The sequence below is a fragment of the Ziziphus jujuba genome, chromosome 12, assembly GCF_031755915.1.
Source record: "Ziziphus jujuba cultivar Dongzao chromosome 12, ASM3175591v1".
Taxonomy (NCBI): Eukaryota; Viridiplantae; Streptophyta; class Magnoliopsida; order Rosales; family Rhamnaceae; genus Ziziphus; species Ziziphus jujuba.
In genome coordinates, this window is record NC_083390.1 from 5,572,542 (window position 1) to 5,596,191 (window position 23,650).

Genomic DNA, 23,650 nt, shown 5'->3' on the forward strand with positions numbered 1-23,650 from the left:
GCTAGTGTCGGTGCCTTTCAAGCAAAAGTACAATTAATGTTTTTTTAATATTTATTTTCATAGTACTAAATAGGTTTGATCAGTGCCATATATTCGAACTCGGTTTGATTTTAATTCATTCGAACGAAATTCAGAATTAAAATGAGTGAGCTTGAACGAAAAATAAAGCTCAAACCGATCGATCTTCAACAATAAATCGAGCTGTGAGTGACTTGACTTTGTTATTTGTATGTATTTATATAAAAATTTTATTAATAATTTAAATACATTGAATATTTATAATTTTATAATAATATTAATAGAATAAATAAAATTTATTAATAACTAATGTTTTATTTAAAAATAAATAAATGATCAAATTTTAATATTTTTATATTGTAAGTAACTAAGTCGAATTAAGTTTAAATTTTTCATAAATAAATGGGACTGAATTTAAATAAATTATTTCAAAATTTTAAAAGTTTGAATTATATTTGAACATTTATAAAATTATAAATCATATGAGCCTGAGTTTGAAAATGCTAATATTCAATTCGATTTGGTTCATCTACACCTCTATTTATTTAAAAAATACAAATACTCATATATATATATATATATATTGAGTAAAAATTTATTATGAACCTATACAATCGGTTTTCAATCACTTTAAAACTATTACAACTTTTTTTATTAGTTATTGAATTATTTAAAACTCTAAGATATTTAATTTTTTTTTTCCATGTTTCTATTTAATTTACTTTGCCAAATAAAATTTTAACATATTATTAATATAATATTTAATCATCAGTTGATTTTTAAATATTAATTTTTATATAATTCAAAAAGAAAATCTCAACACTAAAATGAACCATCAAATTGACTGGATCTTATCTAACTCACTTTATATATGTAAATCTTAAAAAGTTAGAATAACAATCATTCATGTAAAATCACCAATATTTAAAGATTTCATTGCCGTATGGATTTTGATGTTCTCATGCATGAGATCAGCAGCTTTATATGATAACATGTGCTATATATATATGTAAATATATATTTTGGTGAAGATAATATATGTTATATATTTGTATAATATATACCATGCCTCTTTCTTTTTATTTTTGTCCCTCATCTATATGGATATATACAGCAAGAATTTCCTAAAGTAGCAAATCACTAATAAAAGAAACAAACTTTGTTTAGGCATTTCTTAATCATTTCGCATAATTTTCACATCTAGAAATTAAACAGTTTTTTTTCTAGCCAGAGATATACAAGTGTCTTTGCTTTTTGAATCATTGACGATCAGTAGAAAATTTTTCTCTGTTTTGTTGCGGTGGAATGTTCGTCACATCTGTGTCGCTTATACAAGAAGGTCAGAGACCTAACTTTGCAATTTACCCCCAAAAAAAAAAAGCAAAAAAAAGAAAAAAGAGACCTAACTTTGCATATGGTATATGTTGCCTTTTGCGGACAAAAAATGGATTATTTTCAAACTGATTTTGAAAAAGTCTGTTACTTTTACATATATATATGTACGCACATTTTATGGAAAAGAAAAATAGATCTACCAGTCAACTTGTTTATCTATATATATATTAACATATATTTATAAATTGGTAATTTGTTGAAGATAATGATGGGTCCAGAAATTTTTCGAGGGAACACCATACATTATAAATGGATGCTTTACTTTTTTTTTTTCTTTTGAAAGTATATATATAGGGATTAGTTTTATGTGTCGCTTATAAAAAATAAGTAAGAGATGAATTGAAATATAGGTTCCTAAATATAAAAACATGATGATGAGTTAAATATTAAAATTGTCAACTAACTTAATTAATGATATATTAAAATTGTCAACTTAATTAATAATTTAAAATTAAAATTTTAGCTATGCAAGCTAGCAATAATCTTAGATGCATATACATATACTATTTTTACTTTTTAACTTTCTGTTTTGTTAACCTTTGAGGTTAAAAAATAAATAAATAAATAAATAAAAACTTCTATTTTATTTATTTATTTATTTTTGGTGAATAAAATAAAAACTTCTATTTGGTTTTGAAAGAAAGTTAGTTGACATATTCATATGGTTAGGTTCGGTCACCTCGAAACATATGAAAAAATAAGAAGATGCTGGAGATCCAAAAATCCCCCAGGACCACATGCTCTTCCTTTTTTTTTTTTTTTTTTTTTTTTTTTTTTTTTGCTTCTTGTGATTGATTTACGGAAAAGTCAAAATACATTTTTTTCCTTTTTAATAATTGCAACCAAAAAAAAAAAAGAAAAAGAAAAAGAAAAAGGCCCATGCACTTGAAATACAAAAGCATGAAGCCCACACTGGGATTCTTCGTTACCTCATTCATATCATTGATGAAAAAGTTTATTTTATCTTTTTTTTTATTTTTTTTTATTTCATGGTACATATCATTGATGAAAAAATTTCTAGTACTTCTGGAGTACTCACCCACTCAGTGCTCCTTCTACTCATTTCTCGCCACGTGGATTACTTTTTCAGGTCGCGTAACACATAACCTATTCCTCCTCTCTCTCTCGCAATCGGCTACCGGCTCTCTCTTTCTCTTCTCCTTTCCGTCACAGCCAGAGACTCTCATCTGTACAAAAACAAGAGACGTTTGCTTCTTTTTGTTCTTCCTCTATCCTTAAAAATAAATAAATAAATAATAAATAATAAATAATAATAATAATATAGAAAACCTCCTTCTCGACTTCAACAATTGCAAAATCGAATCATATAAAAGGTTTTTATGATACCTACAACCAATTCAAGAAAAATTTGAAATTGAGATCATCCCAACAAATAAATTCTAAAGAATTTGGAAGATATTACATCTTCCACTTTATTATGTATTTCTCCAAATTTATTAGAAAAACTATTGAGGAAAATTTTGTTACACATACAGTATATTTTGAACGCAAAATGCCAAAATGGAACCACATGCCCAAGTCATTCATTCTCTAAAGGCAAAATAGAATTATCAGATCAAACCCAAAATGATGTCAAAGTTTCCATATTTTGAGCAAGCTGAAGGAAGAGTCTCGTTTGTTATTTCTATTTATGAAGGGAATTGGGTGCTCCAAGTTTCTGGTTATGGTGTAAAAGAGAAAAAAAAAAAAAAATGGTTGAAAAAAATTGTTTGATGCAGGAAGAGAGGAGATTCGTAAATCCATCCATTTGTCAGACAAAGGAAAAGAGAATGAGATAGAGAGGAAAAGGCTGATGGTGGAAGATGAGAAGTGCTCATGAGAGCATCTCCAAAGAATTATTCATTAGTTCGTCCATTTAAAAGGATTTTGGCCATATATTAATATGAATAATAGTTCTTTTAAAAAATCTTCTTCAATAATATTGTGTAAAATATATGTTAAAATGAAATGGTAATAAAAAAAACAAAAGTTGTCTAATAAATATTTTTTAGAAGGTTTGTTCGATAGTATGAATCATAAATTCAACCTATTATTTATTTATTTATTTATTTTTTTATAATTCATAATTTCTGAAACCTATTATCTCTGCTTTCTCCTTATAATTCATAATTTCTGATTATGGTACAAGCTGAAGAAAGAGCCTCGTTGGTAATTCTGTTTACGAAGGAAGTTGGGTGCTCTAAATTTCTGGTTACGGTCTAAAAGAGGAAAAAATCGTTGAAAAAAATTGTTTGATGATGAAAGAAAGGAGATTTGCATATCCATCCATTTGTGAGAGAGGAAAGGAGAATGTGTTATCTGATGTGGAGAACAATCCACATGGCATAGCATAAAATGGATTGAAAGAGGACGTGGATACTCCTCGAGTATTAGATTTTTTTCATCACTGATAATGTAGATGTACAAGCAAGCTTATCAGTCCAGTCAGCACCAATTTTCCAGTCAGCAACAAGTGTCATGACAGCAGGTAATGGGGCAGGTCTTTAACGGTGAAGATTGACGTCAAGACTCCAATCTCGATACAAATTCTATCTCCTTGCGTGTAACGAATGTAGATGTATCAAAGATAACTTATTATGTGAACAATTTCAAGTGTAAGGCTTTACCAAAAGATTTAAGGATTTTTTTTTTTAATTTATTTTGCTAGAAATTATTTAACTATGCGATAAAAGTTGTTGCATGGAACTGATGTAAACTCGTGTAAGTAATTTCGCAAAAAAAAAAAAGAAAAAATGATTAAGATTATTCATTCTGTTTAATATTTTTCTCATTTTTCTTTTTCAAAATTTCAATAATTATTTCCCTAGGTTCTTGTATCTAAGAAAAGTGGGGAAAAAAAAAAATCTATTACCAAAAAAAACAAAAAATAACAAAATTATCCATATATATATATATATATATATAGCTTCGTGCAGTGCAAACAATTAATTTATGTATGGAGAAGATGTCAGTGGAGGGTAAAGTGTCGTTATACAAAAATGTAATACCAAATATATAATGTCTCTTGGTTTCTTATAAAAGTACTGAAACATATTTAAGCCATGGTCATGCTGAAATTATTGAATGCATAGCATCACATGGACCCAGTCATTTATAATGATCGATCTGCATAGAAGAATATTAATCAAATAGAGTAATAGTATTAAAATCTTTCTTATTGCAAACTTTATTATCAAACTCGATAAGGGACAGGTTATAACTAGGTGGAAGATTTTATAGGTTCATTACCTACTTAAAAAGTTCAATCGAAGATTTTGGAAAACAGAAAATGAAGAGCTAATGCCTATTGTATCCTCTATCCAATTTTCTACCGCTGTCAATGACATGGCATAAAAGTAAAGGAGAAGTGGGCCAAAAATGTTTCTGGACTAAAAAAGGCATACTTGGGCCTCCGATATTACCAACTCTTTAGCAACCCTGGTCCAGAAAATAAAGGAATACAACTTTATCCAGTCCGGCCTTCTATCTTGCCAGTCCAATTTGTTGGATTGAGCAAGAAAATCAAACCCAAATTAATCAATAGGGAGCATAATATATTTGTCTGCAAAATAGTAGTGCTTTATCCATAATCTAAATAGATGCATCTTTCAATCTAAGAGATATATTTGTATATTCCTCTAGTCTTTTGATCTTTAGTTCCATGGCACATAGTGTCATTCACAATACCGGTGATTATTTTGTCATAATAATAATAATAATAATAATAATAATAATAAATTTCTAATGGTTATCATTAAATGTCTATTTGAAATATGACACTAAACTGGATAGGGTTATTTGAAATATTAGTCCATCATATTAAGCTAAATTTGAATTAGCTCAATTTAATTGGCTTGAACTTGAGATAGTTCCATTGGATTGAGTCTTGCATCTCAAACGACCCATAGAATCAACTTTTTAATACCCATAACTTCAAGGAGTCTCTTAATATCTAATATCATCTTTGGATGAGAATTTTCACCCATAATATTTCTCCAAGACTATGAGTTAAATAGTATAGTCGTGTATATCTACACAAGGACAAGAAAAATAATCTAGGAAGTTTTGAGTGGTAGTGCTACATGGGTTACTTTCAGTTCTGCCATCTTTACAATCTTCTTATTCTTCTTCTTCCATGCGTTGCATGTTTCCACCTGTAACAAAATGCAGAAATTTTTTGTTTCACCTATCCTCTCACTACTACCTCAATGAGCAGCACACATAGCAAGGGATTATGTGCACTAAAAGAAGAAACGAAAATGGCAAATAATAATAATAATGAAAAAATTTAAATATAAGAATGCACTTCTATGTGCTTGATAAATACTGGCAATATATGTACGAAAAAATTATATAAGAGCTCAATTATATATAATTGGCAGGAGATAAAGATATATATATATATATATATTTATATATATAATGTACAAAGAGACTTTGTTGGTATGTCTCCATCAACTTGTAAATCTTTTTAATCTATGGTCTTTTTTAACTAATATATAGTCTTCTAGCTAATTCTTATTGTCCTACCAGTTGTAGCTAGGTGCTCGGTTTGGCTGTTTTCTTGCTATATGTATACATATATTCGCTTAATGATGATGTAAATGGAAAAAAAGAACGAATATTTATAGGTATCTTTCTCCTCAGTGTGTGGTTCTCCACGAGGACCACGACCACCTCATATGTATCTCCACACAAATTATTCAATCACTTATCACAAAGCTTATGGCATTACAAAGTGCATAAAAAATTGATAAAAGTTCATAAAACCTGATAAACATGATTGAAGTTAGGCAACTGGATTTTTCTTATTGGAACCATGGTGTAGATAGAAACACAAGTCACACAACTAGGAGTATTCAAATCTTTCTCTCTCATCTAACAGCCTGACACAAACAAATAATTATTTCACGCATGCAACCTATATGGGTAAATGGGTTACAGAAGGTGTTAACTGGAAATGAAGGAAAGCAAGTTAATTGTAATTTATGTTGAGAGTGAGAGTGGGTGTGGTGGGAGTGGTTGCATATATAGCAAGCTTAGGAAAACAGAATATCCATTCATTATTCATTATTAGAACTGTAGTACTCCTTTTACACAGCTCCAGCTCAAACCAACGTCCTCATTTTTGGCGGCTATGGTTGGAATTGGCAATAGCTTGTCCCACATGACTTTTTTTTTGTTTTTTTGGTAAATACTTGTCCCACATGACTTGCTTTCTCCAATCACCACCATATATATCAATAGATTATGTATACACACAGTGTGTTGGATGTCACATTGAACCAAAATATTTGACAAAGAATTTTTGACAATCATCTGGGTTCTTGAATATTTACATACTACAGTGGATAAGTAATTGGAAGTTCCTTTGAATGTATTTATTCAAGGGTTAAAACGATATATTTGTCAAAAATACTTTTCAAAAATCTTGATCCATGTAACTTTACCATGTATATTCATGTTTATAGTCGGTGAGTTCAAGATTGATTTTGGACAGAATTGTCAAAATTGTTTTTTGACACAGGGATAAAATATAAGCAATTGTCAAAACTAAATTGTTGAGAAAGAAAAATTCGTAGATGGGTTTTGTTTAATTTTGTCAAATGCGCCGAAAAGTTGGTTTAGGATGTGAGGTTGAGAAAAGCCAGGGGTTTTTGTCACAATTAGTGTGACAAATGAGGGTGAAAGATGGGAAAGTGAAATAAGAGAGATAAGAGACAAAAGAACGGCTCTCTAGCTTAGACAGATACCAGATACAGCTTTACATCGAAGGAGAAGATAAATGGTACAACGTCTCTTGACAAGTGGGTGCTCATATCACCCCCCACTTCCATACCTACTTCATTGCCCTTTCACAGACAAAAACAGCGAACCTCAACTCTTTCCTTTGTCTGTTTCCTTCCCCAACTAAACTCATAGTTTTCATTTCATTTTCCATTAATTTATAGCCAAGGAAAAAGCGAGAAAGATACAGCTTCATCTTTTAGCTTTGTCTATTATACTTATCTATATATATATATATATACACCCATTTGCTTTCTGATTTGGAGCTCCTCAGATTTTGCTTTTACTACTTTCAATTCGGTTTTATTTAGTCCTTTCCCGTGGAGTTGAAAGCTTTGATAGATTAAAGAAGAGAGCTTGGTGGTGACTGGTGAGTGATTGAGGAGGAGGTAGGGAAAAAGAAAAAGCTTTTGGTTTTGTTTTTTTATTTTTTGTTTCAGAGGGCATTGCTGTATGTCAGTGGAATACTACTACAGTGATAATTGCTACGGTGGATACGGTGAGCTTGCCAACCCGTTACAATGGCCACAACTCAGGAAAAAGAGACGCCCTGTTGCATTAACACCTCCAAATCATCCACTGCCTCTGCTGCTCCTGCTACCCTGCAGCTTCAAAAAGCATCTGGGGCTCTTCATGATTGGAGGAATAAAGCTTCTGATCCATCCCAGGATCCGATCCGAAAGACATCTACTGTAGCCACCCTTATCCGACCCGTTGAAGCCCTTCCCGATCCTCCAACCAGCACCACTTCCACCAAAGGTTTGAAGAAAATTTAAAAAATTTGATCATTAAGTTGTTCTCTTTGTGTTTTTTTAACCATAATTCTGGTCTTCCTTTTTTTTTTTTTTTTTGGTTTTGGTTGCCAAGGTTTAGTTTTCAGACCGACATAGTCAAATGAGTTGACTTTTTCTTGTTTGTTTTCCATTTTGTCTACTTGAATCCTCTGGAGTAATGAAAATATTCACTCTGCTATTTGTCTTGGCAGCAACCCAGTAATTTTATTTTATTTTTCCTTGATCATCTTTAAATTCATCTTTCCATGTTTCATTGTTGCTTTTTTAGTGTTTTTATTTCCTTATTAATTATAAAATTCGATTGTCTTACATATGTCATTGCTTAATTGGCTTAGCTATCATTATTGTTTCTTATCCCAGTTATGGAAAGAAAGAGAACTGTTCACAAATTCTGGAAAGTCTTTCTGACAGTTTGGATCTAGCATTTTGTAGTCATACTGCCATAGCTACTAAATAAGAGGTGTTTGATCTGCCTTGCATAGGTATTCCAGTCATGATGAGGGCTCAAACAAGCCACCCTTTGGATCCTTTATCTGCTGCTGAAATCTCTGTGGCAGTGGCAACTGTGAGGGCAGCTGGAGCAACCCCTGAGGTTAGTTAAGCTAGTATTTTGTGTATCTGGAAATATTGTTTAGTTTATGAATTACCTGGAATTTTCAATTTGAATCCTATTCTAGTTCTTATTTGTTTGCTCATCAAAGAAAATTTTATCCTTCTGAAGGTGAGAGATAGCATGCGCTTTGTTGAAGTAGTTCTAGTGGAACCAGATAAGCATGTCGTTGCATTGGCAGATGCATATTTCTTCCCTCCTTTCCAGCCATCACTACTTCCCAGAACTAAAGGTGGACCTGTAATTCCAAGTAAACTGCCTCCGAGGAAGGCAAGACTTGTTGTTTATAACAAAAGGTCTAATGAAACAAGTATATGGGTTGTTGAATTGTCCCAAGTCCATGCAGCAACTAGAGGTGGTCATCACAGGGGCAAAGTCATTTCCTCCATAGTTGTTCCGGATGTTCAACCTCCCATGGTACGTAACTTTATCTTTTCTGAAATGTCTGTGAAATTAATCTGAATAATGATTGGCTGTATTGACACTGACATAGAATGAGGCATTTGTATCTTCTCGAATAGGGCCCTAAAGAAAATTGAAGTCATCTTGAAAAATTCTTGTTTGGTTCAGCAAAAGTCCTACATAAAATGTTATTGATACATTTTTTAAAAATAAAATAAAATGGAGATCACTTTTCATGTAACAACTGAAGGTTCCCTTAGTAATTAGGCAGAAAATACATCTAGAAAAACACAGAAGCAGATAAATTCATGCTTCAGTTGGGCACTAAGAGTTTCTAAGGAACAAGTTCTTTATATCTTACTCTTTCTAAATTTTATTTATTTATTGTTATTATTATTATTATTTTTTAAATATTCTATTTTCTTTTTATTGCTATCTACATGGTCTTTCTCCCCCCTTTCATTTGATGATGCTTTAGCCCTGTTACTTTTGAGTGTATTGTTTTTTCTTTTCTCCCATATTCACCAACATCAATATGTTTCCTCGGTTTGCAAGTATAGGATGCAGTGGAATATGCTGAATGTGAAGCCGTTGTGAAAGACTATCCTCCCTTCCGGGAAGCAATGAAGAAGAGGGGTATTGAGGATATGGATCTAGTGATGGTGGATCCCTGGTTAGTTTACTGAGTTTAGGAGTCTTTCAAATGGATTACTCTGTTAGAAATGTTTTGATGGTATGGCTTGCAATTGTATAATGATCTGTGGGTTAAACTACTTTTACAGGTGCGCTGGATACCACAGTGAAGCTGATGCTCCTAGTCGCAGACTTGCAAAACCGCTTATCTTCTGCAGGACTGAGAGTGACTGCCCTATTGAAAATGGTTATGCCCGTCCTGTTGAAGGAATCCATGTGCTTGTTGATATGCAAAATATGGTGGTTATTGAGTTTGAAGACCGTAAACTTGTTCCCCTGCCTCCTGCTGATCCTTTAAGAAACTACACCGCTGGTGAAACACGAGGAGGTGTTGATCGAAGTGATGTGAAACCTCTACAGATCATTCAGCCTGAAGGTCCTAGTTTTCGTGTAAATGGGTACTTTGTTGAATGGCAGAAGGTGATTACTTTTTCAACTTCACTGATTTACTGGTTGGTGTAAGAAATACTATATTGTTTCATACTATCTACCTGTTTCTGCTTGGCAGTGGAGTTTTCGAATTGGTTTCACTTCCAGGGAGGGTTTAGTTATTTATTCTGTGGCATATATTGATGGTAGTCGTGGCAGAAGACCTGTCGCCCACAGGTTAAGTTTCGTTGAGATGGTGGTCCCTTATGGAGATTCTAATGATCCACATTACAGGAAGAATGCTTTTGATGCAGGTGAAGATGGTCTCGGTAAAAATGCACACTCCCTAAAGAAGGTCTGGCTAATTTCTTGATATCATTTGCTCGTGTTTTCCTTTTCATTTTCTTTGCTGGATTGCATTCTCATTAATTTTAGTGCTGCAGGGTTGTGATTGTTTAGGTGTTGTTAAGTATTTTGATGCGCACTTTACAAATTTTACTGGGGGTGTTGAAACAATTGAGAATTGTGTTTGCTTGCATGAGGAAGATCATGGGATCTTATGGAAGCATCAGGACTGGAGAACAGGTCTAGCAGAAGTCCGAAGGTCTAGAAGGCTAACAGTCTCCTTTATTTGCACTGTGGCTAACTACGAATATGGATTTTTCTGGCATTTCTATCAGGTAAGCTGGCATCTGCCTTAATTTCATTCGGAGTTCTAATTTCATTGTATTCCCTGATAACAGAATTACTAGCATCAGCATGTTATAAACAGAATTACCAGCATCAGCATGCTATTAAACTCAATACTTTGGTTGGTTTAGGTATTTTGGCATCTTGATTGCAGCATTAGGTTTTACCAATGCAGAATTAACAATTTGCTACACATATTCATTGGACTTGTTTTCTGCCTTTGCTCTTAGGGCAAGGAATTTTTTTCCTTGCTTCCCAAGCATGCTACTAGAAAGCTTCAATAATACTAATCAAGTTTTATTTTTATAGGATGGGAAAATTGAAGCTGAGGTTAAACTCACTGGAATTCTAAGCTTAGGAGCATTGCAACCAGGTGAAACCCGGAAATATGGTACTACTATTGCACCTGGACTGTATGCTCCTGTGCATCAACACTTTTTCGTGGCTCGTATGGACATGGCGGTCGATTGCAAGCCTGGTGAAGCATTTAATCAAGTAAGTTTATCCATGTTCATGAAATCTTTCTTCTTTGATGTTTCACTTTTTTTATTCTACAATATGCAAATTATGACTGATAAATTATGTCGCTACATTACTAAGTGAAAATTGGCTCCTATCGATCAAGTTGTTGTTTACAATATGCAAATTATGCCTGATAAATCATGCCACTACATTACTAAGTGAAAATTGGCTCCTAATTGTTGTTGTTGTTTGGAAAGTTGAGTGAAAATCTTGTAGATCTTGTAAGTGAGCTTTCAAAAGTTTAAATTTAGGTGAACCTATAAATTATGCGAAAATTTAGGTATTGTTGTTCTGGCCTTGTGACGGTTGGTGTGTTTCAATCCATTTCCTTGTCATCTGTCTGCCTGTTTTTTTTTTATTAATGACCATATCACTTTTTCTTGCTCTTTCATATTTGCTAAAATATTTGGAGCTTTTTTTTTTTTTAGGTCGTTGAAGTGAACGTTAAAGTTGAGGAACCAGGAAATAATAATGTTCATAACAATGCATTTTATGCTGAAGAGAAACTACTGAAATCTGAGTTGGAAGCAATGCGTGACTGTAATCCTATATCTGCTCGCCATTGGATTGTAAGTCTCCGTAGCAATGCCAAAATGTGGATTAAGTGAACTTGATATATAATTTAAGTCGTAGAAATTATTTGAATATCATATGAACTTCCTGATTCAGATCCGAAACACAAGAAATGCCAACCGGACAGGAAAGCTAACAGGTTTCAAGCTAGTACCTGGTTCAAATTGCTTACCATTAGCAGGTTCTGAGGCAAAGTTTCTGAGAAGAGCTGCATTCTTGAAGCATAACCTTTGGGTCACACCTTATGCTCGCGACGAAATGTATCCAGGAGGAGAGTTTCCTAATCAAAACCCGCGTGTCGGGGAGGGATTAGCTACTTGGGTCAAGCAAAACCGATCACTGGAAGAAGCTGACATTGTTCTTTGGTGAGTTCTACTTATGATAATTGCTGTCTTTTTGTTTGCAAAAACATTCCAACCTTTCTATTTACGGATGTAAAATTTATTGCAGGTATGTTTTTGGAGTAACACACATTCCTCGTTTAGAAGATTGGCCTGTCATGCCTGTGGAGCACATTGGATTCATGCTTATGGTATTCCAATCTTTTCGTTATGCGCGCACATAATAAATTCATGATTGTTTGCATATCTTATAATTGTTAATGTTTATCGCTTTTTCTGAAATTATGAAACCATTAGCGTGCAGAAAGTTCATTTCAGTTCTTCATGGGATTAGGAAAAGCTTTGTTTTTATGTCTCATTCTACCGCATATAAAACCATGGTATGCTTTATTTGATTAATGTTTTGTACTGCAGCCTCATGGATTCTTTAATTGCTCACCGGCGGTGGATGTCCCACCAAGCGCAAGCGATTTGGACCTAAAGGACCATGGGTTGGCCGCTAAACCTGTCCAAAATGGAATACTGGCTAAGCTCTAAAAGTTATCAACTTTATGTTATTCGATATCGTACTTGTATTCTTTTGTCTAAAAAAGAAGGTATCGTATTAGTATTTTTATTGCATCATTTGAACGTTGTGTATGGACCTACTCTAATCAGCACATCTAGTAAAAAAAAAAATCTAGACTATATTGGTCCCTTTTTACATTAATTATGGCCGGAGGCCCCTGGCAGGAGCCCAATTCCAAGGGCACAAGGACCTGGACCCAAGGCCAAGACACTGAGGCCCAAGATCCAGACCAAAGGCCTAAACCCAAGAACAATGGCCTAAGTCCCAATGGCTCATTAATGATATTTGGCCCAGTTCCTTATTTGGGGCCTCACAAACAATGAAGGCCTTGAAAAACTTATTTTCTATACCTTCTATTATAATTTTAAAAGAAAACCATAATTAGGGAATTTCCTTTTTGGTTAAAGATTGAGATTTTGTTTGGAAGCGTAAATCGTTCAATTTTTGATTGAGATTATGGTCGTAAAAAATATCTACATTTGATGCTGAGTATCTACGATTGAGATTCTTGGGATTTAGCATTTCTAGTAAAGTGTGCAAGGACAAAGAGAGAGCAGGGAATATAGTTTCCCCTAAAAAAACCAAATTTGGGTGTAAAAATGGTTTTTCTGAAAGTTGGGTACATTTCATTAGAGAGTTAATTCTCTTGTCAAACTTTGGCTAATTTAGCTTGACCGAATCCATCCTTCCTGATCAATTTATTTTTACTCGAATCCATCCTTCCTGATCAATTTATTTTTACTCAACTTCTTGGCGGAATGTTTCTCATAAAATCATTATATAATTTTTAAAATCTTGCCATTTACACATTGTCTTCTGAACCAGTTAAAGCTACAAAAGTCCATGGAAACCCACGGGAACAAAACCATGCTCAGTTGAAATGTCCTTGTCTTTGCGCTTGCCATCTTTTTCTGTGTATGCATATATATTTCAGGGAAAGTAATTGAAGGAATTACCCATTCTCATAAAGAAGTCCTCGTTAAACAACAATGTGAAAAGCAGCTCCACCTCCATCAACTCCCCTGTATGTCGCACTGTACTACTATAAGACTTGGACAATTTTCAGACCTCAGGCATCCACGTATCCTGATAAGGTAGATTAAGATATAAATCTCTGGTCTGATAAAAACTCAGCAATCTGAAGGCAAAGTGCGCCAGTTATCGGCCTGAAGCATGACACCATCACGCGAAGTTGCTGACAGTTGTTGGAGAATCACATTCTTGACACGGGCAGCCGCTCTTTCACCAGCTCGGGATGCAAGTTCCAGGTACACTACAGCTTTCAGCATTTGGCCTTCCTGCACGAGTGTTTACCATCATAAACTCTATTATCCCAAAACTCAATAGTGCTTAACAAAACAAACATTTATATAATATGCTATTTTTCTCCCAAAGCTTTTCCTTTTTTTTTTTTTTTTTTTTTCCCCCTTTTTTTTAGGGGCACCTTCTTTCTTACAGCATGACACTTTTTTATAACTTACCATGAAGTGAAAACAAAGTGTATATCTTTCTAACACGAGTTAACTAATAGCATTTTGTTTCAAATATATAATGGAATCTATTCAACTACATACCGAAAAGAGAGCAAGTCCATGCTCAAATTGAGCTTTACTATGACCATGATCAGCCGCCAGCTTCATCCATTTTCTTGCTTGTCGATGATTCTGCACCAAGCCTTCCCCAAAGGAGTAGCATAGAGAAATATTGTACATAGCACGAACATAACCGCCTTCAGCAGCTTTCAGATACCATCTAGCCTGTTTCAGAAAGAAACTTATCAGAAACAGTTCCAGAAGTGCTTTACATTCAAATAAACAGTGCCAAGTAGACATAAACACATATTAACTTCAAAGTTGGAATTTGACCATGCAAACACGTAAAATCAATTTGCGGAAAATATCATATACACGTCAGCTATGAAGAAGGAATAACATATGTAAAATGCCTAAGTATATAATTTAAAATATCACCAATCACGGACTAAAAGTCAACAATAACATGCAAGATTACAATTTTATGATTGTTGCTTTCCACAAAAAGGTGTTTATTCTAAATTGATACTCAATTGCTTAAAGATTTAAGAACATACCGCTTCTTGTATATTATGATTTATCCCACGACCTTGATGCAGACAAAGTGCAAGTTGGTACCGAGCACGAACATGGCCTGCAATTGCAGATTTATATAGCCATTTTACAGCTTCCTCTGGATTTGGAGGTACAGCTGCACATATTACGGTTCTTATAAGAATAACATTATATGAAATTTATAATTGCCAAGGCACCAACCGAAAACTCCTCATCTCTACACATTCATAAAAACAAAAATAATAAATCAATAAATAAATGACAAGGTTCAATCATCTATTGGGGTACAAAAAATATAAAACATTATTTGCATGTCTTAAGCATTTTGCATCCTAAACATAGTATATGGATCTATGCATAACATCTCAGAGCCCATTTATAGCTATGCCAAAAAAAGAGTGCATACTTGAATTCTAGTTATTCCTAAACACCGATACATAAAGCTGCTAAAAACAGTTGGTGTTTGTCATAATGCTCTTACGACTTATAAATTACCATAAAACACAATGTGCTAGTGGTTGCAGTAACGGTTCATGACTGACATCTCCAGCACTCTAAAAATTCAATTAAACTATATTATATCAATTTCCCAGACTCCTTTTTTTTTTTTTAGTCATTTCAATAGAAAAATAATAATACTAATAATAACTTTAATTTTGGAGTATAAAAAAAAAAAAAAAAATACGAAATAAAAATACCACCTTGCAAAAAAGAAATTCCCAAATTGAATTGTCCAGCAGGGTCGCCAAGAACAGCGGCTCTCTGATACAAAGCCATGGCTTCTTCCTTCTTGCCGGTCTCCCAATACACGAGACCCGCATCGACCATAGCCATGGTCGATCCACGAGACGCACCTTTCAAGAACGAGTCGAGAGCCTTTTCCAAATTGGGTCGGACCCCAGCTTTTCCGTGCTTGAATCTCTTCCCCCACCTCAACAAAATCATCGCCTCCCTCAATGGTCGAAGCGCGTCGCACCACGACTTGCACACCAACGACGCCGCTTTGAGCTTTGGTAAAGTAAACGACGCTGCGATTTTCGCCAACACATCGTAAGGCAAGTTAGAGAAATCGTGACCGTCCGTCGTAGCAGACGATGTCGATCTAGCCAAACTGTTCGATGGCGTTCCGGTGGTTGGGAGTCCATCATCGATCCAGCGTTTGCTCGCTTGCACGTCTTCTTCCTTTCTACTACTCTTCTTGTTTGGTAAAGAAAAGGTGGTTGAGAAACGAGAGCCGTCCGATCTGCTTGGCCAAGTTCTTTGCTTCATCTTCTTTCTCGGAGAATCGGAGACAGAGGACAGAGACTGATCTGAAAAATAGTCACTGAGAAAGTAGGACTTTTTTTTTTTTTGGGTTAGTTGTCGGTTGGTTAGGTAGGATTTTCTTCTTCTCTGGCCGTGAAGGAGGACTGAGCTTGGTGACATGGGTGGGTGGGACACCCCCGTGTGGCACAGGTTTAGGCCCGTCAACGTGATTGGATTTAGGCCCAATTGCTGACCATGCTTACGTAGCATGTACCTAAAACCATTTTCTATTTTTATTTATTTATTTTTTAAAAACCACATTTTCTACAAGACTTGTCCACATCGTTGAGTCAAGCGGTATCTTTAAGATCTTTTTATTAATTAATTTCTTAATAAAAATATTGTTTGTGTTATTATTTTATTAATTAATAAATTAATATAACTTAAATAAAATATATATAATCAAATATAAATCAATATAACGATGATTTATTATTTAACATATAAATTGCCCCTTTTTTTTTTTTTTTGGTTATTTTTAATATTATTCGTGGGACACCCCCTTGTGGCACAGTCTTAGGCCCGTCAACGTGATTGGATTTAGGCCCAATTGCTGACCAAGCTTACGTAGCATGTATCTAAAACCATTTTCTATTTTTATTTATTTATTTTTTAAAAACCACATTTTCTACTAGACTTGTCCACATCGTTGAATCAAGCGGTATCTTTAAGATTTTTTTATTAATTAATTTCTATAATTAATAAAAATATTTTTTTGTTATTATTTTATTAATTAATAAATTAATATAACTTAAATAATATATATATATATATATATATAATTAAATATAAATCAATATAACGATGATTTATTATTTAACATATAAATTGCTAGATTTTTTTTGTTAATTTTAATATTATTCTTTAACTTTATAATATAGTTCATTATATATTTTCCACATCTAATATTCTGTTTTTAGTATGATAATATTGTAGGATGTGAATCATGTAATATTATTATACTTGTTTCTTATTTTCTTAGAATATTATGGATCACACATTTTATCATACTTCTTTTTTTCTTATTGTTATTAGAAATCTTTCAAAATTATTTTATATGCAAATTGAGTATGTTAAATGGAAGATTTTAAATTTAAGAGTCACTAAGTGTCAACTCGGAATGCATATAGGACTCAAATGTCTTGAACAATTAAAAAAAACTTTGTTATATATTTACCAAAAAAAAAAAAAAAACTTGTCATATATATATATATATATTCATCTGGAACTCTCGTACTTTCAAATGCTAAAGTATTGTCTTTATTTATGTGAAAATACGATATGCATGAACTCCTAATTCTTAAAGAGGAGATTTCTATTTATATATATATATATATATATATACACTACTTGCACTTAATATATAATATATCTGAAATAAGCTATCCTCAATAAACTATGGATGGTCACGTCATTATTAATATAACAAGATTTCTAGAAAATGTCACATATATTCAAATATTTTATAATGTTATAACATTGATCAAACATTATTACTAATACTTTAGAGTTAATTAACTGGTTTTGGAAACAGCTCAATTGACGATTCTGCAGCTATTTCTGCGTACGTTCCGCCTTTTGAATCTCTTTACTTTAAAATAAAAGGAAATATATATATATATATATATTACCATTCATATATACCAAGAAAACTTCTCCATGTGATCCAATTCCATACATGTAAAGCTACACATAGATCTCATTTTATTTTTGTGGGGCGAAAATTGGAAAAGACAATGGTAGTTACACCGGCCCACAGTACGAACACGCAAAGGAGAAAAAGTACTACTTTGATTGTCCATTTGGGGAATAGTTTGAGGATATAATTAAGAAGCATACCAACACGTAAGATTGGCATTTTTTGAATGAAGCAAATGGATATGGAGCATAGTCAAACTTGCCGGTGGAGGTTTTTGCCAAAGCCAAGCCTCACTTGCAAACCATTCCAGAGCTTGTTGGAATATTGCTTCCAACTCAAATAAAAAGCCCCACCCAATGCAGAGATCAAATAAGTTGTGGTTGAAATTTTTGAAGCATGTATACAAAAGTAGCACTACTCACTTTGTCTCACTCTCTCCATTAATTCCCTACTGAGCCAATTGGCCCCCACATGCAAACCAATCACTGAACTTTGCTACTATTGCTTATTAATCAGAGCCCTTCCTCATCACCACTTTTTCAACCAAAAAAGGTGTCGGTTTCCACAAAAAGCAAATGCTTATTTTTGCTTATGCTTTGCTTTCCTTTCAATACTACAACTTTCCCCGCACAAACAATATCTTCATCAGCTCCCTTTTCAATTAATGTGTATGGACGACATTATTTTGTCTTAGCTGTAAATATACATATCCTTATAAATATATCAACTTAAAGTAAAGTTTTAGGATCTTAGATTTAGGATCGTAGATCTAACTAAAATTTCATACGTACGTTTTGTATTATTAATTAATCTAATTTGTAAGTGTTGTTTTTGGCCTATGTTCGATTTTTGAATCGGTTTTCTTTGAGGACTCAACATAAGCTTGTAATTTGTAAAGTTTGTACATTATTTTGTGTTTGCACTTTTACTGGATAAGTTTAAAAAGTGTGCTTTTAGATCTTGATCCTAGCTAGATGATTGAACGATAGGATTTAATTGCACAGCTTTAAATGGTTGCATTTTGTAGAGAAATGATTCTATCATCCTCCATCAATTGAATACGAATAATTAAAAGATATTGACATTTAGAAGTGGGTTAGCTCACTTGCCAAAAAAAATATTGACGTTATTTTACCTAAATATTAATGTGTGTATATATATATATATATACACGTTTATCCAACTTACCAACTTTCCTCCATTTAAACAATTGAAAACCCCACCACCCAATACAAAAACACAACCCCTTTCTGTCAGATTCCTTGAATATGTATATATATATATATATATAAGCATTAAAACAATTATTTTATTCATTTGTCTCCTCCATTGTTGAGACAAAAACAAACCCACAGAGAGAGAATAATAAGCTAAAACAATAACATAGATAATTACTATTTAACTGTGATCCCCCCTCCATGTGATCTCCAATAATGGGGATTTCACTGGAGGGATTTTAAAGGAATAAATATCGAATACAAAAAGAATGACCCACAACATGCCAAGCAGAGTTTGTAGTGGCCTTTGTAAAGGTGCTGCTGTCACAGTATTAAACCTAAATAATAGCTCCGATCCCGAGGAAGTATTTTTTCTAAAAAAACTATGTACAAAATGAACTCCGCACTAGGTAAACCTTCCCTAATAACTACCTCTTCCAAGCAATATCATGCAAATTCTTCGCTTGTAAACAAATGGGGTGTTTTTTCTTTTTCTTTTTCTTTTTTAATTATTATTATGATCAACATTTATTTTTTATTTTTTTTCCTTTATGATAGATATTCCATATTCTATTACAAAACTACACTAGTGTAAAACTATATAATATTAATATAAAAATACACACAACATAGTCAATTATTGGTAGTGCAAGAAACTCGAACTTGAAAGGTGTAGAATGAGGACCATTCAAGTTGCATAGGATTCTAATCTTTCTAGTCCTTCCCACATGTTTTTTGTCCTTTTATCTTCACCACCACCCCCATCACAAAAAGCAAGTATTACAGTCACGGAGAACCTTCCCACTATCATAAGAGGTCCGAGGTGGGTGGGAGGTCATGGCTGTGGAACATTGAAAGATCAAGCTCTATAAATCTAAATAAGAGGATGGTAGAGAGTAAATTAAAAAAGGAAAAAAAAAAAAGTGTACTGTATTTTGTAGTTGCTATGGATTATAGCTAAATAAGTTTCTTTTTTTTTTTTTTTTCTTTTTTTTTCAGAATTACAATGATATTCTAATATGAAAACAAAAGAGACATGATTTGAATTCAAAAGAATGGATATGGATACATAATTTGAATTCAGAAATATGAGTGTAGAAGGAATCATTGGACCAACCTTTCGTGAATAGATATTAGCTTAAGTAATTTTTTTGAGAGGAAATGTCTTATCAATCAGCTATTGAATTACGAAAGCAGTAGTACAGCATCTTCCTTTTATATTACCTCATTTCAAAAGGATTTACCCTCTATGACTACACCTACTTTTGTCATTTTGACAAGCTTTCTTTTGGCTGCTTGGGATAGATTTTGACTATTCATTTGTCATTCCTGTACGCATGACCCTTGAAACAGAAATTAACTTCACTTAAAAAATGACAAGATCAAAGTGCTATGGTAGTACAAGATCACCATCAACCTCCAAAAACAAAGAAAACAAAAGAAGAAAAAGAATACTTATAAGGATCATACCATTTTCTAAAGCAAAATTTATACATATACACAAACTGAACAAATATGATCCACTAAACTACCATATAAACCAAGCTGAATTCATTAAAATTGCCAGTTTTATTTATTTATAAATTACCTATACATAAATTCCTACTACTGCTTGTTAAACAAAGAGTCACCTTCTGATTCCAAAGTACTGAGAAACTAAAAAAGTAAAAAAAAAGAAAAAAAAGAAAAAGAAAAAAAGCAAATAATTAAATGGAAGTGTGAAGAGGCCAAAGCAGTTAAGTTAGCTAGCTAGCCTTTTCAGTATGGCGTATAAAAACGGTTTCTAAGTCAGGAGGTGTGAAGAACTCCCTGTCAACACCATAATTACATTTCAACGAAGCTTTCTTTTTCCTCGGAGCAGGCGGAGGACACGTCAGTCTGGTCGGAATTCTTGCTTCTTCACCGGTGGGAGTCGAACACTCTTCATCACCGCCATCAATATCATCCGGTTCAGGATTCGTAAATATTGGCTTCAACGGACTCCGTAATGGAATTCCGGCGATAACCCATTTTTTACTATTGCTCTCCGAATCAAATCCCACTTCCACCACTTGTTGCTGCTTCGTCTCAGAAAATCCCATAATAATTTTTTTAATTCTTTTGTTACAAACCAAAAATAACAAAAAAAAGAAAAAAAAGAAAATGAAAAGGAGCAAAACCTTTGAGATAATATAGGAAAGAATAAGAGAATAAAGATGGGGTTTCCTCTTTTCTTTTTTACTTTTCTTTTATGCTGTAAGAATAAAAATGAAGAAGGCAGAAGGAAAGACAGCAAAAAAGAAAAGAGATTGGGAGAAAAGAAAAGAAAAGAAATGAAAGGAAAAGAAAAGGCAAGAGAGAAAGTAACAAAAAAGAAAAAAAAAAAAAAAAAAGAGAAAAGAGTGAGTGAGATACGCTATAATAAATGTGAAAGAGAGAAGAATTGAAAACGGAAGTGAAGGGAAAGTAGTAGCAGTAAAGGGTAGGAAGGAAAAGAAAGGAAGTGTAAAATGGGGGTTGAATATGTTCTGGGTCAAGTTTATACCAATCAAAGAGAACCCGAGGAAACTCGTGACATAAGCAGAAACAGATTGAACCCAAAAAAAAAAAAATAATAATAATAATAAATAAATCCATTCAAAAGGATAGGAAGAGAGAGAAAGAGTGCCCGTGAAAATAGCTGACCGCGGGCAGTTTCAACTTTCAGCGATATTGACCTGGATTTTCGCGCCAAGTTTTTGAGGTGCTATGCTAATAACACGTATATTGGGATCACTAAACAGTCCCTATTATTCCTTTCTTATTTTAGACATCCAAAAAGTCTTTTCCTTTTTTTTTTTTTTGTCCTCCTGTCTACTTCCTCCTAAGTCTATACACAAACCTTTTATCTACTTCTTTTTCTTTTTTTCCTCTTTATTCTCTTGTTTTCTTTGACTTTGGGACAGTGTTTTTATGCATTGATTTATAAGAAATGTGGCTTTTTAAATTTCTAAAAACAATGAAATTGGAAAATTTCAAGCTCTCAACTTAAAAAAAAAAAAAAAAGAATTATAGTGATTTTACCACTGAAAATGTCTATGTTGTTTTTGTCCATGTTATAAAACTAATAAATGTTATTTACCAATTTTTTCAAAAGCTTTTTTATATGAAAATTGTAAAATAATAATTTTTAATTTCTGACGTATAAAAACCTAAGAAGTGATGTTTGTTTGGAATCCAAATTAAAGCTACTTTTTTTCCTTCTGGTTTCCATATTGGAAATTAGATTTGTAAGTTTGATTGGAAGACACAAAAAATGATGTTGATGGTGCTGGTGGTAATAGTGGGTTTTTCAGATGTCAGATATCCGATGCTTCTGACAAGATAAGAGTAATGAAGCAGCTACATGACTCAGTACATCTGGTTATGTTTGGTCTACCAAATAGTAAACATTCAAATTTAATAACATGGTCATGGGTATTTCAACAGCACCATTTACATTTTTTCAAATTCAAGATCTGAATTCATGCTGACAAACAAAAGAATTGTCCCCCCTCCCTTTTTTTTTTTTTTTTTGCCATTTATTTTGTTCTTCAATAACTAAAAACAATTTTATATGGCAAGGTTTTTTCAAATCATTGTTTACTATATGCAATCCGTTGTTATTTTCTCTGTTAAAATTATTGAATTAGGCTTCTCACCTATCACGAATTTTGACAAATGAAATAATAAAAACCATTCAATTGAAAGCTGTATATAAAATTAGGTTTATTTTAACATTTTTTTTTATATTACATGACTTTATATATGTTTAGTCTATTGAATAAATAGGAAAAACTAAAATTATAAACGTTCTTATACTTGACTATTGTACAGATTAAGTACAATAGTATTAACTTTGGGGCTTTTGTATGGTCTAAACAACATCTTCAAGGTCTACTTGAAATATGAGATTGGTCTGAGCTAAACAATGATGGTTCTTGACAGAAACTAGTAACCCCTGGCAAATATGCTTCATATTAGTGGACATAAGAACCCTAACTTGGAGAACATGTTCCTATATCCTTGGAATTTGCCACAAAAAAGAAAAAAAAAATTATCTATATATATAAATATATATAGCCAAAAATAAATACGGTAGGCTGTTTAGATCTAGGGTCCAAATCCTCAGCTCTGTTTGTGGTAGTCAGGCAACCTTGGTTTCTGTCTGCTACAACTCCTTCATGGCTGCTGGTTATGTTTTTCTGCTTTTCTTTTTGTCTCTTTTGATTTCTGTTTTCTGTTTTCTGTTAATGGTTATTTTCTGTTTCGGTTAAACTAATTTCAATTTTTGAAACGAAAAAAAGAAAAAAAAGATGGCATTTGGATGCAAGAAATTATGTACAACTTATACCAATGGTCAGAAACCGCGAGCCATCAGTCTCTGTTCACCTCATCAAGGATGGCTTTTTGATAAATAATTTTTTCTTTTTCGGTCCTACTTAAATAAATACAAAATTATCATAATATTATATTCTTCCAGTTACATCGGTTGGATTGATTTTATGTTTATTGGACCGAGACAGGACAAATAATATATATATATATATATATATGGAAATCTATGGTGAGGACGGATCCGTATAAGAACCGCAGTATTAGTAACAGTTTTTTATAGTATTAACGATAATTTTTTAGAAAAT

The 23,650-nt window shown here is 32.9% G+C and overlaps 3 protein-coding genes across 3 annotated transcripts; 1 reads left to right on the plus strand and 2 right to left on the minus strand.

The window, feature by feature from the left end:
• Window positions 1-7,069: 7,069 nt before the first annotated feature.
• On the plus strand, window positions 7,070-12,881 carry LOC107428609 (amine oxidase [copper-containing] zeta, peroxisomal). The gene is made up of 12 exons (XM_016039175.4): window positions 7,070-7,959; window positions 8,477-8,586; window positions 8,716-9,021; window positions 9,567-9,679; window positions 9,789-10,119; window positions 10,208-10,423; window positions 10,512-10,748; window positions 11,068-11,253; window positions 11,709-11,849; window positions 11,950-12,218; window positions 12,304-12,385; window positions 12,609-12,881. Exons 1-12 carry the CDS (start codon window positions 7,722-7,724, stop codon window positions 12,729-12,731), a joined length of 2,352 nt encoding a protein of 783 aa, XP_015894661.3. The 5' UTR covers window positions 7,070-7,721; the 3' UTR covers window positions 12,732-12,881.
• Window positions 12,882-13,538: 657 nt separating this feature from the next.
• On the minus strand, window positions 13,539-16,244 carry LOC107428610 (F-box protein At1g70590). Its single transcript, XM_016039176.4, has 4 exons — window positions 15,551-16,244; window positions 14,852-14,985; window positions 14,337-14,519; window positions 13,539-14,060 (listed from the first exon to the last, which is right to left on the minus strand). Exons 1-4 carry the CDS (start codon window positions 16,116-16,118, stop codon window positions 13,893-13,895), a joined length of 1,053 nt encoding a protein of 350 aa, XP_015894662.1. The 5' UTR covers window positions 16,119-16,244; the 3' UTR covers window positions 13,539-13,892.
• A 4,511-nt stretch (window positions 16,245-20,755) lies between these two features.
• On the minus strand, window positions 20,756-21,091 carry LOC107428586 (cyclin-dependent protein kinase inhibitor SMR6). Its single transcript, XM_016039147.2, has one exon. The coding sequence runs from the start codon at window positions 21,089-21,091 to the stop codon at window positions 20,756-20,758; it is 336 nt and encodes a 111-aa protein (XP_015894633.1).
• Window positions 21,092-23,650: the final 2,559 nt, after the last annotated feature.

Coding starts and splice junctions, on each gene's coding strand:
- LOC107428609 (XM_016039175.4), top strand. CDS start 7,722: ATGGCCACAACTCAGGAAAAAGAGACGCCCTGTTGCATTAACACCTCC. Junction 9,680..9,788: donor CTAGTGATGGTGGATCCCTG/GTTAGTTTACTG, acceptor CTACTTTTACAG/GTGCGCTGGATACCACAGTG. Junction 11,254..11,708: donor CTGGTGAAGCATTTAATCAA/GTAAGTTTATCC, acceptor TTTTTTTTTTAG/GTCGTTGAAGTGAACGTTAA.
- LOC107428610 (XM_016039176.4), bottom strand. CDS start 16,118: ATGAAGCAAAGAACTTGGCCAAGCAGATCGGACGGCTCTCGTTTCTCA. Junction 14,986..15,550: donor GGGAATTTCTTTTTTGCAAG/GTGGTATTTTTA, acceptor TAATATGTGCAG/CTGTACCTCCAAATCCAGAG. Junction 14,520..14,851: donor ATCATAATATACAAGAAGCG/GTATGTTCTTAA, acceptor TTTCTGAAACAG/GCTAGATGGTATCTGAAAGC.
- LOC107428586 (XM_016039147.2), bottom strand. CDS start 21,091: ATGGGATTTTCTGAGACGAAGCAGCAACAAGTGGTGGAAGTGGGATTT.